At 45.6% G+C, this 16,462-nt stretch overlaps 1 protein-coding gene and 1 pseudogene across 3 annotated transcripts; one reads left to right on the forward strand and one right to left on the reverse strand.

Moving 5' to 3' along the window:
• On the reverse strand, positions 1,101 to 2,395 carry Srsf3-ps (serine and arginine rich splicing factor 3, pseudogene; annotated as a pseudogene).
• Positions 3,082 to 15,534, forward strand: Gsdma3 (gasdermin A3). Of its 3 annotated transcripts, none has more exons than NM_001007461.2 (11): positions 3,082 to 3,169; positions 6,080 to 6,298; positions 6,492 to 6,672; positions 7,874 to 8,039; positions 9,080 to 9,176; positions 9,634 to 9,729; positions 10,047 to 10,073; positions 11,939 to 12,093; positions 12,558 to 12,672; positions 14,261 to 14,334; positions 14,553 to 15,534. In NM_001007461.2, exons 2-11 carry the CDS (start codon positions 6,085 to 6,087, stop codon positions 14,820 to 14,822), a joined length of 1,395 nt encoding a protein of 464 aa, NP_001007462.1. In that variant the 5' UTR covers positions 3,082 to 3,169; positions 6,080 to 6,084; the 3' UTR covers positions 14,823 to 15,534. The 3 variants fall into 3 exon arrangements, with proteins under 3 accessions (NP_001007462.1, XP_006533737.1, XP_017170133.1); XM_006533674.3 differs by having other exon boundaries at positions 3,160 to 3,169; positions 5,987 to 6,298; positions 14,553 to 15,035; XM_017314644.2 differs by lacking the exon at positions 3,082 to 3,169 and adding an exon at positions 10,922 to 10,942 and having other exon boundaries at positions 5,929 to 6,298; positions 9,634 to 9,686; positions 10,052 to 10,073; positions 14,553 to 15,035.
• Positions 15,535 to 16,462: the final 928 nt, after the last annotated feature.

Consider the following 16,462-nt stretch of genomic DNA (forward strand, 5'->3'; position numbering starts at 1 on the left):
TCAGGTAGTAAGGTAGCGGGGTTGAGAACAGCAGGGGGAGCGAAAGTCACTCACTCAGTCAGCAGCAAGCTTTGACAGTGAGTATTCGGGCGTTGGTCATCCAGCAATCTGGCGGTTGCCTGATAATGCTCTCGAGAGTGTGGGGCCACCACAGTAACATTCTGGCCCATAGTCAGCTTATCAGCATCTTTTACCAGCACCGAGGTGGCTGCTATCGCTCATAGGCATGAAGGCCATCCACTAGCCACAGGGTCCAGTTTCTTTGATAGATAAGCTACTGGGTGCTTCCAGGCCCTAGGGTTTGAGTAAGGACTCTACGGGCTACCCTGTTTCTCTTGTCGATATACAAGGTGAACGGCTTATTTACATCCGGCAGTGCTAGGGCAGGGGCTTGTAGCAAGGCCTTTTTCAGAGTCTCAAAAGCCAACTGATGCTCTTGGGTCCAAATGTATTCCCTCTCCCACTTAGACAACAGACAACATGTAAGACTCACACAAACAAACGTACCTCCAAGGGGTCTTTCGGGGTTCCTGGGTGTCACACAGATCTCAGTGGCACCTCCAAATGAAAGAACCTAGTGGGGAAAACCACTCAATTCCCGATCCAGCGTGCACCCAAAGAATCACGAAAAGACCTTCTCGATGTAAATACATGAGGTAGTTTAATGGCGAAGCTCCAGGTCGAAACTTATCTCACTCAGGAGACAGTGGATTTGACCATGAGGCTTGAAAGCTAGGGGTTTTTATAGAAAAGGGTCTGGGGCTGGGGGAGGAATTGGCGCAGTTTCACATGATTGGTTCATTTAAACAAGGGAGGAATTGGCATGGTTTCACATGATTGGTTCATTTGAACATCAGCAGGGAGGAATTGGCACGGTTTCATATGATTGGTTTATTTAAACATCAGCAGACTGTTCATGCAGATCGAGGTAACAGCAGAGCATCTGGTTAACATTAACTTAGGTCAGAAGGGCGGGAGATAGGGAGGCGCTGGGCCAGTCTGGACATTCTTGTATGTCTTTCCTTCGTTATATCTCTTGCCTTTCTCATCCAAACCCCATCTTTCCTTTCTTTTTTCTTTTTCTTTTTCTTTTTTTTTTTTTTGTAACCAAAACTTTAATCCCAAAGATTCTCACAAACATATTACAAATGACAGCATGAAAAAACAATCTTGCACAGTAACTGAAAAGTTGAGCTCTACAATGTACCCTTAAACTGAAAGGACACTGGCATCTGAGTTTTACATTTCCAAATAAAGATGTTACAATAGCTCTGCATCCCCATAGAGAAACCAGGAAGGAGCCCCTTTGCAAATCTTCAGTGTGGTTCTTACCCTTATCTGTTGGCTTGTGTTCACAGCAGCTCTTAAACACCGCTTTATCATTCCACCCACAGTGCCACAGTGTCTCAGCTACTAGAGGACTACAGCTTCTTTCAATTTCCGCCAGTTGCTTTATATCATTAGTACATCACACTTAAAACTGGGTAGGAACTAGGTTTATTTCAGTCTATGAAAAACTAAAATTCAAAGAAAATTAAATCTTGCTTAAGGGAACATTGTAAAGTAACAATTCTTGATATCACGTGCCTCTTATGATCCATCTGAAAACCATAGAGAATTACATTGTTTTGTGTGTCACTGTTCCAAGAGACAAAACAAATTTAAACAGCTAAACCATCTTAAAAATGCACCAAGCTTATGAAGTCTCAAACAAAACTTTAATTTCCTGTACATACTCCTGTCAGATGAAGTTATTTCCTGTACACCACTTTTGCAAACTGGTCTTCTATTTCCTTTCATTTGACCTAGATCGGCTATGAGACCTAGAGAAGGATCGAGACGGCTTGTGATTTCTCTCACGAGACAGAGACCTTTCTCTTCTCCTATCTCTAGAAAGTGACCTGCTCCGGCTTCGGGAAAAGCTTTTCCTTCTTGGGGATCTGCACCGAGGTGGAGGACTCCTCCTGCGGTCATCATCTCGAGGACGACGACCCCAAGAGGGAGGCAGCCCACGATTCCGACTTCTCTTTTCACCATTCGACAGTTCCACTCTTACACGGCAGCCACACAGTGTTCTTCCATCTAGTTCCCGGACAGCATCAGCAGCATCTCGGGGATCCTCAAATTCGACGAAAGCAAAGCCAGGAGGGTTTCGAGCAACCCACACACTTCTGAGTGGTCCATAATAGCCAAAAGCCCATTCTAATTCAGTCTTGTTTCCATTATTTCCAAGATTACCTACATAAACCTTACAATCCAAACAGGAATCACGATGCATTTCGAGATCCTGGGTTCAAAAGGCCCAAGCTCAAATCCTAACGCTCCGTCAGGCCCACCCGCTTCCCTCTGGCTCTGCTCCTACAGATGCTCGGTCCCGCGGTGTCACGAAATGGCGCCATCTTTCCTTTCAGGATCCCAGTAACCCATGGCCCCTGGCAGCTACAGAAGGTCATTTGAGCTCACTCTATCCTGCCTCCTCAAACTTCTGTGTATACTGGTACCAAGCTATGCATGCATGTGTAGCCAATGCTCATATACACATAGAGAGAGGTAAGAATCAGCAGGCTGATGCATACAAAGTTGAAGGGCAGATTCTCAGCTCCTTTGCTGCCTGTAGTCCCTGAGCATAGAGGATTTCTTATCACTTATCATTTCCACAAGGCCTCAGATGAATTGCATTCGCTTTCAGATGGGCCACAATGACACCAGAGCAGTGATCCACCCCGTATCACTCCTGTACACATTCACAGCATTCACATGCATGCCTGAGTACACACACACACACCGCCAATTCCCACTGCCTCCCTTGCTCCCCAGAGTTCACAAGCAAACTTTCAGACTCTACTTCTTTCTGTTTCAGCTCCAGGGACACAGATACCTGCCTGGAAACTCCCTACTCACCCCCTCATCTCTTAGCAGGCCAGGGGCCAGGGCCTGAGGTGAGGCACTTCTAACAGGTTGATGCTGGCGGATCTCCTGGAACAAAAAGGGGTGAGATCATCAAGAGAGGTGGGGTCTGTGGGAATCTACATCCCAGCCTTGATGGATGCATAAAGCAGCCAGTCCTGGTAAGGGACAGTCAGTCATTTCCTCAACCTATAGACCGAAAGAGCTCTGATTTCTCACCAAACACCTGCTGCTGAACAGGACCTAGCATCACCCTTCCCTGGTAAGATCAATGACAGCTCAGAAGGCATGAGGACATTCTGGGGAGCCAAGGGAAGGTTGGGGCCAAATGGGCATGGGATTTCTTATCCTTTATCATGGCCATAAAGTCCTCTTGGATTTCACTGGGGGTAGGACTTATAGTAGGCCTCAGAGAGAAGAGTGGCAACTTTTGAGTTCCTCTCTGATGAAGGGTAGGTACTTCTAGGTGCCAGGGTCCAGCCTCTGTTAGTCCCCCTCAATCCGTGGGAGAAATTGAGGTTCTTTACAGGTGGGCAAGGAGTTGGCAAGAAGGGGGTGACAAACAGACACAGACACGAGGGAGTGCTGTATCTGGATGTAATTTGTCTCAAAGCAAGAACCAGTCTTATAAGTGACTTTTACTCTAAACAGAGGAATACATACAAAAAGCTAACAGGAACCAATTGGGATTAAAGAAAAATCAATGTTAACAACTGGGATCAAAAGCAGCCCCACCTAAGGTCTGCTTAATCTTAGAAGCCAGGAGCAAGGACTTCATGCCCTTGCCATAGTTCCAATTCTACTCTATCGTATAGTCCACCTTCCCCGTAGGCCATTGTAAATTCCTGTGTATGGGTGTAACTCAGCTATCTATCGTTCTAAGAATTTACTCTAGTTCCTTCTTAGACCACAACCTTCCTTCTTCGTGGATAATTGTAAATTCTTGCATATGGGAGTAGCTTGGCTATTATTCTTAGTGATTTTGTGGGGGGACTTTCTACTAATAAGTAATGTAGTCTGCCATACATAACTATAATAAGAATTCTAAAATTGCCCGGCTTGGTGGCACATGTCTTTAATCCCAGCACTTGGGAGGCAGAGGCAGATGGATTTCTGAATTTGAGGCCAGCCTGGTCTACTGAGTGGGTTCCAGGACAGCCGGGGTTACACAGAGAAACCCTGTCTCAAAAACAAACACAAACAAACAAACAAACAAAAAAGAACAAGAAAAAAAAAAAGAATTCTAAACTTACTTTGCTAATCTTGCCCTGAGATTTCTAACTCTATGTAGTAGATAGTAATGCCTGATTTCTTGCACTGTCTCCCTTACAATACTAGAGGCAATTTTGAATTTCACTGAATAGGCGACATTCTTATTGAATTCCAAGCCCAGAGTTGGCTCAAGGACTACCTAGAGCATTGGTGAAGGCCAGGAAGCAAAGTTCAATTTTGCTTAGATATTTGGCAAGTCATTGCTTGGAGACTACTATAATAAAACAATACTGAAAGAAATCAGACAGATCCATACTCAGACTAACACAAAGACAAAATTGGAGCATATGTGCTATGGGATGTCACGGTTCCGGGAGACTAAGTTTCTGTGAATTTTTCTCCTCGGGACTGGGTCCAGGCCTTTGAGCCTGTCACATAGGTCACTACTGGAGTGAATGTGGCATCTAAGTACACTCAGTTTGTCCCTGGAGGGACTTGGGCCATTGCAACCCTTCCAGGAACAAGGGCTGGAAAGTATATTGTAGATGGCAGGATGGCCCAATATCTATGTGTGCTCCTCCTGTTTCCCTGCCTCTGTCAAGTACTACAGAAGGGTGAGGCCTATGGAGGCTAGCTGATGTGACTGACCTCTTCCACTCACCAGGAATATCTGAGTGTGTTTCCTGAATGTCCAGGTATGATACCTCAACTTGAAAGACAGAGACCAAAGATGCCAAACTTGTGGTGCTTGCAGGGCCCACATCCTCTTGGTCCCTCTCCTCACAGTGTGTCTCCCAGGACCATGCTCACTCTTTCTATCCTTCTTTCTGCCAGACATGGGGTCTAGTGTTGATGCTGTAGAGGTGACTAAGGCCCATTTTCTGCACTCTGGGAAGTCATAGATAAGTAGGCAAAGAAGTCAGGTTAACAGATGGTAACAAGATGAATTAGCAGGTGTTTCAGAAGTTGATATACAAGGTGCCTTGGGAATCCAAGCAGAGTCGCCAAAATGTCCAAAAGAGTAAAGGAGTGAGCTAACAACTTGTGTTGAATATTTTTCTTCCTCCTCCTCTCCCTCCTCTTCCTTTTTTTCTTCTTTCTCTAGCCCTGCTTGCTTACAGCACAAAGATTTGTTTGTTTATTTATTTATTTATTTATTTATTTATTTATTTATTTATTTATTATATGGAAGTACACTGTAGCTATCTTCTGACACAGCTGAAGAGGGCGTCAGATCTCATTATGGATGGTTGTGAGCCACCATGTGGTTGCTGGGATTAGAACTCTGGACCTCCAGAAGAGCAGCCAGCACTCTTAACCACTGAGCAATCTCTCCAGCCCTTGACTTGAATCATAAAGGACAAATACAAATTAGTTTTATTGGAAAGGGGATATATCGTAAACAGAACTAACAAAGACAAAGAAGTAAGTGAGAGAGAGGAACTGGGAAACAAGCCCACTTATACTCCTGTTGCTAGGAGGTGGGTGGGAAGGAAGTGTAGGGTACAAGCAAGTAGAGCCTTGCCAAGGAAAGGGCAACTGGGGAATCTGCCCAGTTCTGACTGCCCAGGCTCCTGGGCCCAGTGCGGTTGCTTCTTTCCCTAGTGTCCGCAGGTCCTAGTTTCAACTGTCCCTTAGTGTGACAGGACACTTCCCTTCCCTTGCTGATGACAGACTCTAACTGGGCTCTGTTCTGTGAAGAAGTGAACATGGAATGAGAAAAGAGCCCTTGGCAAAGGGAAAAGCCGGCATCTTGTGTCAGCCATGTGAACTCTAGAGCTCGGGATTGTCCATCACAAAAGAAGGACTCTGGGGCTCCTTCCAGATCCAACATCCAGATGCTCTAATTGTCTCCCCTCTACTCTAGGAGTGAAGCCTGGTGACAGCCTCTTACAAAGTCCTTACCAGGTCTTGACGACCCCAGCGGCTGCCTGGACATTGTCCATCTCTTTCTCCACAGAGACAATGCCTGTGTTTGAGGATGTCACCCGGGCCCTGGTTAGAGAGCTGAACCCTCGAGGGGATCTGACACCCCTAGACAGCCTCATCGACTTCAAACACTTTCGTCCCTTCTGCCTGGTGCTGAGGAAGAGGAAGAGCACATTGTTCTGGGGAGCCCGCTATGTGCGCACCGACTACACTCTCCTGGATTTGCTGGAGCCGGGCAGCTCCCCCTCAGGTCAGCCTCTCACCCAGAGCTGGGCTCTGAAGGATGCTGTGGGGCTGGGGCCAGCCATCCTGACCACAGGGAAGATTCTCAAGCTCTCCCCACTGATATGGTTAGGGGTCACCAAGCCCAGAGTTCTCTCTGGGGGTGCTGATGAGTGGGGGTACCTCTCAGCTCAGCTGCTTCTGTCTTTTCCCTCCCACAGATCTGACAGACAGTGGCAACTTTAGCTTTAAGAATATGCTGGATGTCCAAGTACAGGGACTTGTGGAAGTGCCAAAGACAGTGAAGGTAAAGGGGACTGCGGGTCTGTCACAAAGCAGCACACTGGAGGTGCAGACACTCAGCGTGGCTCCCTCGGCTCTGGAGAACTTGAAGAAGGAGAGGTGAGAGAGGACAGGGCTGAGGGGCTGTCAGGATCAATAACTGATAAATGGAACTTCATGAAAGTAAAAGTTTCTGTAAGGCAAAGAATGCTGTAAAAAGGACAAAAAGGCAGTGTAGAGATTGGAAAGTATCTTCACCAACCCTACATCTGAGAGAGGGCTAATAAACTGAATTTACAAAGAAACCAAGAAGTTAAAAATAAACATCCAAACAACATAATTAAAAAATGGGGTTCAGAGCTAGACTGAGAATGCTCAGCAAGGGAATCTAGAAGAGCAGAGAAACACTTAAGGAAATATTTGAGTCTTTAGTCATCAGCGAAAAGTCAGTCAAAACCTCTCTGTAGTTCCATCCTGTACCTATCAGGATGGCTAAGATCAAATCTCACAAGATAACACATGTTCACAAGGATTTCGGGAAAGGTGGGAGTATGAACTTGTACAGCCACTTTGGAAATCTATTTGTCAATTTCTAAAAAACTGAGAGTAATTCATGCAATTGGAAGCCAAGATAAGACAGAAAGGCATGGAAGGAGAGAAGATCCAGTGTGGTCCATGTTAAGGGGGCGTCACCCAGTTTAGTGAGTGCAGGGTCACTGTGATTTCAGCGGAGTGAGATTCCGATGGGGTGATAAAGACTCAGACCGTGAGTATGGCTCACCCTTTGAGACATTTGCAGTAGATGAAGAAGAGAAATAGGGCAGTGTTTTGAGGGAGAACTCAGGAACAAAAGCAGATACTGTGAGGACAGAGATGTGTTTTCATATGGAGGAAAGCGTAGGAGGAAGTGGAGATGCCAGGTGATGAGCCTCCAGCTGTTTGCACAGTTTATCTCAGCATCCTGGAAAATAGTTGGCATCATCTCTGCTTTATAGATGAGGCAACTCAGACTCAAAGCTGCTGCCCTACCAGGAAGCACAAGACTGATCTAAGCCCTCATGCCTTCCCTGGCACCGTACTGTCTAGGATTGACAGATTAAAAAAGCAGACACTGCGGGCATAATGGTGCACACCTTTAGCCCCAGTGCTTGAGAGACAAAGACAAGTGGATCTCTGTGAGTTCAAGGCCAGCCTGCTCTACACATGACAGCCACGGCTGTGCAGCGGGAACTTTGTCTCAAAAATAAAATAATACAAAGCACAGAGGTGGCCTTGGTGAAGAAATGTTGAGGGTGGTGTCTTCCTGTTTCTCCTGTCTTAGGAAACTGTCAGCAGACCACTCGTTCCTGAACGAGATGAGGTATCATGAGAAGAACCTGTATGTGGTGATGGAGGCAGTAGAAGCCAAGCAGGAAGTTACTGTGGAGCAAACTGGCAACGCAAATGCCATCTTCTCTCTCCCCAGCTTGGCTCTACTGGGACTACAGGTTTGCTATACACAGACACAGATAGAAATAGACAGGGATGGAGAGAGACAGACCACACACACTGTCCTTTGCTCAGTGGTACCCAGCAGGCCAGGTCTCCATAGGCCACAGACAACACAGAGCAAGTTCAGTGATACAGGATTTGTCCTCACCCCTCCCCTGCTCTCCTCTCTGGTATGGTGGTGCACACTAGTAATCCCAGCACTCAGAAGGCAGAGGCAGGAGAGTCACAGGTTCAAGGTCAGTGTGGACTACCTGGTAAGATCCCAGGAAGAGGGCAGTTTCCTGCTTTCAGAATGTCCTTACTTATAGATGAGTCGCACAGGTAAAGCCCAGTGGAAATAAGTGCATCTCTTATAATCTATACATACATCTAGTGAGTATGTTCAAGAGGAAAGGTATGGGATTGGGAGCCAGAGGAAGACTTCCCGAATGAGATAAGAATGGGGCAGCTGATGTGGAGGAAGGAAGAACCTGGGATGTGGGGCAGGATGATCCACAGGCAGGTGCTAGAGCAGGTCTGTCCAGTTCCTCTGCTGTCCAGTCCAGACGCAGCGGGTGATCACTAGAAATGAATGGGAAGGAGGCTGGAGAGATGGCTTAGTGGTTAAGAGCACTGACTGCTTTTCCAGAGGTCCTGAGTTCAATTCTCAGCAACCACATGGTGGCTCACAACCATCTGTAATGGGATCCAATCCCATCTTCTGGTGGGTCTAAAGACTACAATAGTATACTCATATACATAAAATAAATAAATGAATGCATAGATATATTCATATATATGTATATATATATGTACATAGATAGATAGATAGATAGATAGATAGATAGATAGATAGATAGATAGATAGATAGATATAAATGGGAAGGCTTCAAGGGCCATAAGTTCAGAGCACAGAGAGAGACAACTAGAGATCCTTCTGAAGGCTTTCCTACTGCTTGTGTCCTCAAATACTGTCAGACCCAGCCGTGTACTTGAATCCTGCCCCTCCTGCTAATGGTTCTCAGAGAATTCACAGAATCTCCTTGTGTAATCCTAGGGATCCTTGAACAACAACAAGGCTGTAACCATCCCCAAGGGCTGTGTCCTGGCCTATCGAGTGAGACTACTGAGAGTCTTTTTGTTCAATCTTTGGGGTGAGAAAAGACCAACATGTTCTCGCCTCAAGATAAGAGATGGCTGCATCTGTATAGTGGCATCCTGGTCCTCTTGCCGTGTGAGGGGATGGGGTGGGGGGAACAGCATCTTATATTGCCCACTGCTGGAGACAGAACAAAGGTTGCTCTCGATGAAGGACCTGAATTTCAGGTGTCTATGGCACTGGGGAAGCTGTGGGGAGTGACCCAAAATCTAAATGAGCACAGCCTCTGACCTCCAGAAGCCCAAGGAAAAAACAGATCCTAACACCAGCACTGAATTGGTGATTGGGTGATTGCTATTGTAGGGAAGAGCTTACAGCTTCCAACAGTGAAGGTTGGGTCAAAAATTAGTTGGGGCATTTGAGGAGCTTGGGGTTTGAGGCTGAAGAAGGAAGGGTGTGGGGAAGCTGGTGATGACCTCCTGATGCCTTGTCTTGTCTCTTCTCCCTTACAGATATTCCGTACATTTGCAATGACAGCATGCAAACCTTCCCTAAGATCAGGCGTGTACCTTGCAGTGCCTTCATATCTCCTACCCAGATGATATCTGGTAAAGGCCCCCACCCTAAAATAGCAGCAGCTCCTATAATCTACCAACAAGAGCATCTGCTTTTGTTTCCTGGGTCCTCAGACAGATAGAGGTATGGGATATTAACACTGCCCAGAGGGAACAAAGAGACAGGGCCAAAGCACAACCAGAAACAGAGAGAGATTTGGAGATGGGATGTGTTCCAAAGTTGTAAGGGGTGTGTATACTCGCAGAATATCCGTATTTTCATAATGCTACCATGAGGCTGTCTTAGCCTATGGCTTTAGGGAAAGGCAGCAAAGAGTTTGTCATGACAGATGTTGTTTTTGTGTTTTCAGAAGAGCCAGAAGAAGAGAAGCTCATTGGTAAGTGTTCATTTTAACTTAAGTTCAAAACCTTATTTTTCCTCCCTCCTTATGGGACTGACCGGGAAGATGGTGGGACAGATCTCAGCAAACAGCTGTCCCTCAACTACAGCAGAATTTCCAGTAAGAAGTTAGGAATAGAATAAGAAGTTCCAATAAAAACAATGGAATGGAGAGATCTTTAGACAAGATGTGCAAGAGATCTGCTGCCCCAGACCTTTGCTGTCATCAGTAGCTGCAACCTGTTCCACATGTATCTGCTGACAATAACTGGGGCAGATGGCCTTGAGACACCCAGCTGCTGAGTGATACCAGTTCAGCCTGAGTGCCCTTTTCACATTGTATCAGTTTTTCTTTTTTTTAAAAAGATGTATTTTATTTATATAACTACACTATAGCTATCTTCAGACACACCAGAAGACAGCATCAGATCCCATTACAAATGGTTTTGAGCAACCATGAGGTTGCTGGGAATTGAACTCAGGACCCCTGGAAGAGCAGTCAGAGCTCTTAACTGCTGAGCCATCTCTCTAGCCCCCGTATTAGTTCTGCTCCATTCCAATCTCCCGGGACTGGAGCAAGAGGACTCTGAAGACATCTGGGATCTCAGAGGGGCGGTGCTCTCTCATGCTTCATAGCAATGGCTGCCGTTCTGAAGAATTGTTTTTTCAAGATAGGGTTTCTCTATGTAGCCCTGGCTGTCCTGGAACTCACTCTGTAGACCAGGCTGGCCTCAAACTCAGAAATCTGCCTGTCTCTGCCTCCCAAGTGCTGGGATTAAAGGCTTGCAACACCACTGCCCAGCTAGGATTTGTTCTTATCTGTCTATTTGCCTCTTAATTTCTCAGTGATCCAAGATTCTGATTTTGGTAAGGAGCTTTGTAATTTTTTTCAAGACTTTGCTGCACAAGCAGGAAGAGAAGCATTAGAGTGGAAGGGAAAGAAAGGGAAAGTCAGAGAAAGAGAGAGACAGGCACAGAGAGACAGAGAGAGACCGAGAGAGTCATACACAGAGAGACAGAGAGAGGAGAAAATCAAGAAGTCCTGGGTCCTGGGATTACAGCCTTTCCAGGAAGCTATTCCCTCCAAGGCAAAGTAGATGTACTTTTAGAATTCAGGCAACTAAACAGACAGGTTGCAGTTCACAGCCACAGTCCCTGGATACAGACCCACTGCTCTCTGAAGTAGTCCCAGTGTCCACTTCATTAAGTTATCAAAAACATCGTTTGTCCACAAACAATAGAAGGGAAAAATAAAATAAAATAAAAAAATAAAATAATATAAATAATATAAATAAATAAATAAATAAATAAATAAATAAATAAACAAACAAACAGCAAGCTGGGCAGTGGTGGCTCACACCTTTAATCCCACCAGCACTTGGGAGGCAGAGGCAGGCAGATTTCTGAGTTTGAGGCCAACCTGGTCTACAAAGTGAGTTCCAGGACAGCCAGGACTACACAGAGAAACCCTGTCTTAAAAAAAAAAACAACCAAACAAACAAAAAAAAAAAAAAACAGGCTTCTCCTAAATGTCTGGATGTAGTAGTTGAAACTAGAAGTCAACTGTGCACTTGATAAAGGATGAATCCTGGGATACAGTGTGGTGGTAGTGGTAACAGTAGTGGGAATAACTGTCATGATAGTTGAAGGCTGGGAGTCTAGTCCACCTCTCTGCTCCATCTTTCATAGCAAAGCTTTAGCATAACTTCATAACCACACCCCTTGGGAAAGAGGAAAAGTCAGATAAAAGCTGGAATCAGGGCATCGGATCCTGAGGAAGGGGTCCTGAAGCCTACAGAACCTATGTTCAGGGTGAGAGGGCACCAGCTGGAAGGGTGCCTGACACATTAACTGTGCTCCTAGGGGAGATGCACGAAGACTTCAAGACATTAAAGGAAGAGGTTCAGCGAGAGACTCAAGAAGTGGAGAAGTTGAGTCCAGTGGGTCGAAGCTCCCTACTCACTTCCCTCAGCCATCTCCTAGGAAAGAAGAAAGAGCTCCAGGACCTTGAGCAGAAGGTGAGAGCCCAGAGCACAGGGAGTATGGAGGGAGGGAAGTGTGGGTGGTGGCAGCCACTGCAGATGGGGAGGGGAACTGGCAATGGCACGGTGACCAAAGGCTGCAGAATAAATAGCAGATGTCCTTCCCAAGTGCACCTTGGCTGCTGGACTACCACTGCCCCCTTTATCCCTGAAAGAAGAACATCAGTACAGGGTTCCCGGAAGTGGGGCGCGCCCTCTGATGGCCAGAGGGTACCATAAGCCTATGGCGCCCCCTGCTGGATAACAGCTTGTACTTTCCAGAACTCAAAACCCAGGGACCAAGGAGCCTACTACCTACCAGTCCAGCACTTCCTAGGACCTGACCACACACAAAAGAAACAGGGAGTGGGAGAGAGTCAGCCTCGGCTCACAGATTACTGTGTGCCAAGTGCTAGGTTAGACCTTCACCGCAAGTATTAGTCACCCAGTTTTCCTCACAGCTTGAAGGGGCTTTAGACAAGGGTCAGAAAGTGACCCTGGAAGCACTCCCCAAAGATGTCCTGCTGTCAAAGGACGCTATGGATGCCATCCTCTACTTCCTCGGGGCTCTGACAGGTGAGTGAGAAGTGAGTCAGACGAGTTTCTTTCTGTTATAAGAGTAAATCGTGTGAATGATTCCCAAATGAATGAATGAGTGGATTCCAGATGGCTTATATGCAATAGTGTGTGTGTATGTATACATGTGTATATATATATGTACGTGTATGTATATATGTGTATGTATACATATGTATGTGTATGTATATATATATATGTGTGTGTGTGTGAATATGTATGTGTATGTACATATAGGTGTGTATGTATATATGTGTACATATATATGTGTATGTGTGTATACATATGTATGTGTATGTATATGTGTGTGTATATATGTATGTGTATGTATATATGTATATATATACATATACGTGTGTGTGTGTGTGTGTGTGTGTGTGTGTGTGTGCTTTCGTGTGTGTGTGTGTATACATACACAAGGACCTGAGTTTAATCCAGGAAATTGAGAGAGAAAAAAATTCACCACCAAATTTGTTTCATTTCTAGGGTTTAAGTTGGTCCATTTTTAAAGAGATGTATTTATTTATTTATTTATTTTATGTATATGAGTACACACTGTAGCTGTACAGATAGATGGTTGTGAGTAGTCATCTGGTTGTTGGGAATTGAATTTAGGACCTCTGCTTAATCAAGTCGGCCGAGCTTGCTCAGGTCAACCCTGCTTGCTCAGTTCCTGCTTGCTGCGGCCCAAAGATTAATTTATTATAAATAACTACAATGTAGCTGTCTTCAGATGCACCAGAAGAGGGCGTCAGATCTCATTATGGGTCATTGTGAGCCACCATGTGGTTGCTGGGATTTGAACTCAGGAACTTTGGAAGAGCACTCAGTACTCTTACCTGCTGAGCCATCTCTCCAGCCCCTGTTTTTTTACATTTTTCAAACCTTCTACATGGGGTCAGGTCCATCACTTCAACAGTGCTGGCTGCCTGTTAGCTTTAATTTCAGAGTCACTACTCTTCTGATCTTGTGCTTGTATTTCCTCCTGACCTTTGCATGACACATTTTCCCACACAAAAAGAAAAACGTCTCAGGCCACACTGGGTACAGAGTGCCTAACTTAACCCTGGGCTACAGAATGAGATTCTGTCTCAAAAACAAACAGAAAGGCCATGGCTTCTCTCAAAACTGCTTTGAAAGATTAGAATTTGTTTGGCTGTTGTTTTTTAGATGAGGACTCACTATGTAGCCCTGGCTGGCCTGGAACTCACTGAGTAGAGCACTCTGGCCTCGAACTCACAAAGGTTCATATAACTCTGCCTTCCAAAATGCTGAGATTAAAGGTGTGTGTCACTTTACCCAGTCAAAAAATACAGCTTTTTTAAAAGTTAATGACCAGCAAAGGTGTATGTTATAGAGCAGGTGTTCAGCTGTGGACAGATGGACGGTGGGATGGATGAATGGACAAATGAGCATATGAATGAATAGATAGATGGATGGATGCGTGGATGCATGGATTAATTGATCAGAGTGTGCTAACACTATTTGTAGTCTGTAGTTCCCTCTGTACCAGCAACACATCGTTTTTTTGGTTTTGGTTCTTTGGTTTGTTTGGTTTTTTTCTTTCTTTCTCTGCTTTTCCCTCCAGAGCTAACTGAAGAACAACTGAAGATTCTAGTAAAATCCTTGGAGAAAAAGATCTTACCAGTGCAACTGAAGCTGGTGAGAAAAAGTGACAGATTACAGGGGGAGTTTAGGGTGGGGCAGGGATGGGCGCTAGAACTTGTGGGAACATGCAGACCTACTGTGCTCACAGGACCCAGCCTTATCCCTAGAGAGGTCTTCTCCTCTCCTTAGAGGCTTAGGGTCCTCAACCTGCTCTGGTAGGAGGGAGAAAGGCTTTCTAGTTTCTTACTTCCTGTTACCTTGGTCCCTTGCAGGTTGAAAGCACCTTGGAGCAGAACTTCCTGCAAGATAAAGAGGGTGTTTTCCCCCTGCAACCTGATCTGCTCTCCTCCCTCGGGGAGGAGGAACTGACCCTAACGGAAGCACTGGTGGGACTAAGCGGCCTGGAAGTCCAGAGATCAGGCCCCCAGTACGCGTGGGATCCAGACACTCGCCACAACCTTTGTGCCCTCTATGCTGGCCTCTCCCTCCTTCACCTGCTAAGCAGGAAATCTAATGCACTTACTTATTGTGCTCTATCTTAACACTCCAAGACACTACAGAGCCTCCAGTCTGAGGATAACTGAAATGCCTGCTCATCTTGCCTCTCGATATGTCTCTCTCCTTCTGTCCTCCAGCTCAGCACCCACTAAGCCCATCTCCTGATGCTTAAATCCTGAAGTTACTGAAAGATCCCGAGAGAGAGAGTAAAACATTATGTAAGCCCCTAGACTTGTGTCCAAAATAGACCTCACTAATGGCAGGGAGTAAAAGTTAAACTCGGGGCTGGAGAGATGGCTCAGCGGTTAAGAGCACTGACTGCTCTTCCAGAGATCCTGAGTTCAAATTCCAGAGATCCTGAGTTCAAATCCCAGCAACCACATGGTGGCTCACAACCATCCATAACAATATCTGGCGCCCTCTTCTGGAGTGTCTGAAGACACCTACAGTGTACTTACATATAATAAATAAATAATTTTAAAAAAAAGTTAAACTAGTCCCATTGTTCCAGGATGTACTGGCCACAAAGTAGAAGTTTAACTTGCTCCATTGTTTCAGGAAATGTTTGTACAGAATACTCCTTGAACCCTTATGCTTGCCAAATGCTATAGCCCCATGCCAGGTGTTTGCGGTTTCTGCCTTTATAAACCCCTGACCCCTTGAGCTCGGGTCGACTCCTCTACCCCTGCGTGTGATACAAGTTGTCCCCAGTGCACTGGCCTTTCCCGATTAAACCTCTTGCCGTTTGCATCAAGACTGGTCTCTCGTGAGTTCTTGGGCGGTGCGTCATCCGGGACTTGAGTGAGGGTCCTTTCCGTTTTGGGGGACTTTCAATACAGAATCATTCAAACCCTTATTACTTTGAGTCACTTCATTAAGAAGGTAGAGGTAAGGCCTGAGGTGGTGGTAATGGTGGTTGGTGTGGTCATGATGATGGTACACAACTTTAATCCCAGCACTCATGAGGCAGAGGCAGAAGAATCTCTTAAGTTCAAGTTCAGCCTGGGCTACAGAATGCGTTCCAGGACACCCAGGGCTACCCAAGACAACCCTGTCTTGAAAACAACAACAACCACATTTATTTCCTAGTCAAATCATTCCCATGTGATCCTCTGAAAAAAAAATATGGCCTTAAAAGAATAAATGGAAAACATTATGTCAATCCTAGGACAAGCTGTCTTCTGGTTTTTCTGTAAGGAGAATCTGTCATTTGTCCCAGGTAAAGAAACAGACATGATCCATACATACACATTACTGCTCACACAGGCCCCCCCCCCCTGAAAAATGCTTCCAGAGCTCAGAGGGTTAGAATTCAGAACATCTGCTGTACACTGGGAAGATCATCCAAGCTGCCTGCCCTCACCAAAGCGCCCATGTTCTCCAGCCCTGGCTGAGGGCTTGGGAGAGGAAAGGAAGGTCTAGGGGACTAAGATACAAGCATAAAACAAGACAATGAGATTTCACGTTGGTTAAGTAGAAAATGAAGATGAGGTCCTTTCTCAAAAGAAAAGAAAGAAAAAAAAAAAAAAAAGCCGGACAGTGGTGGCACACGCCTTTAATCCCAGGATTTGGGAGGAAGAGACAGGTAGATTTCTGAGTTCAAAGCCAGCCTGTTCCACAGAGTGAGTTCCAGGACAGCCATGGTATACGAAAAACCCTGTGTCGAAAAACAAAAACAAAAATT

Source organism: Mus musculus, chromosome 11, assembly GCF_000001635.26.
Source record: "Mus musculus strain C57BL/6J chromosome 11, GRCm38.p6 C57BL/6J".
Classification (NCBI taxonomy): Eukaryota; Metazoa; Chordata; class Mammalia; order Rodentia; family Muridae; genus Mus; species Mus musculus.

Bases quoted from the DNA above. Each gene is read 5' to 3' on its own strand.
- Gsdma3 (NM_001007461.2), top strand. From the start codon at position 6,085: ATGCCTGTGTTTGAGGATGTCACCCGGGCCCTGGTTAGAGAGCTGAAC. The intron at 8,040-9,079 runs GTTTGCTATACA...GTGTAATCCTAG, and splicing joins TGGCTCTACTGGGACTACAG to GGATCCTTGAACAACAACAA. The intron at 10,074-11,938 runs GTAAGTGTTCAT...CTGTGCTCCTAG, and splicing joins AGAAGAAGAGAAGCTCATTG to GGGAGATGCACGAAGACTTC.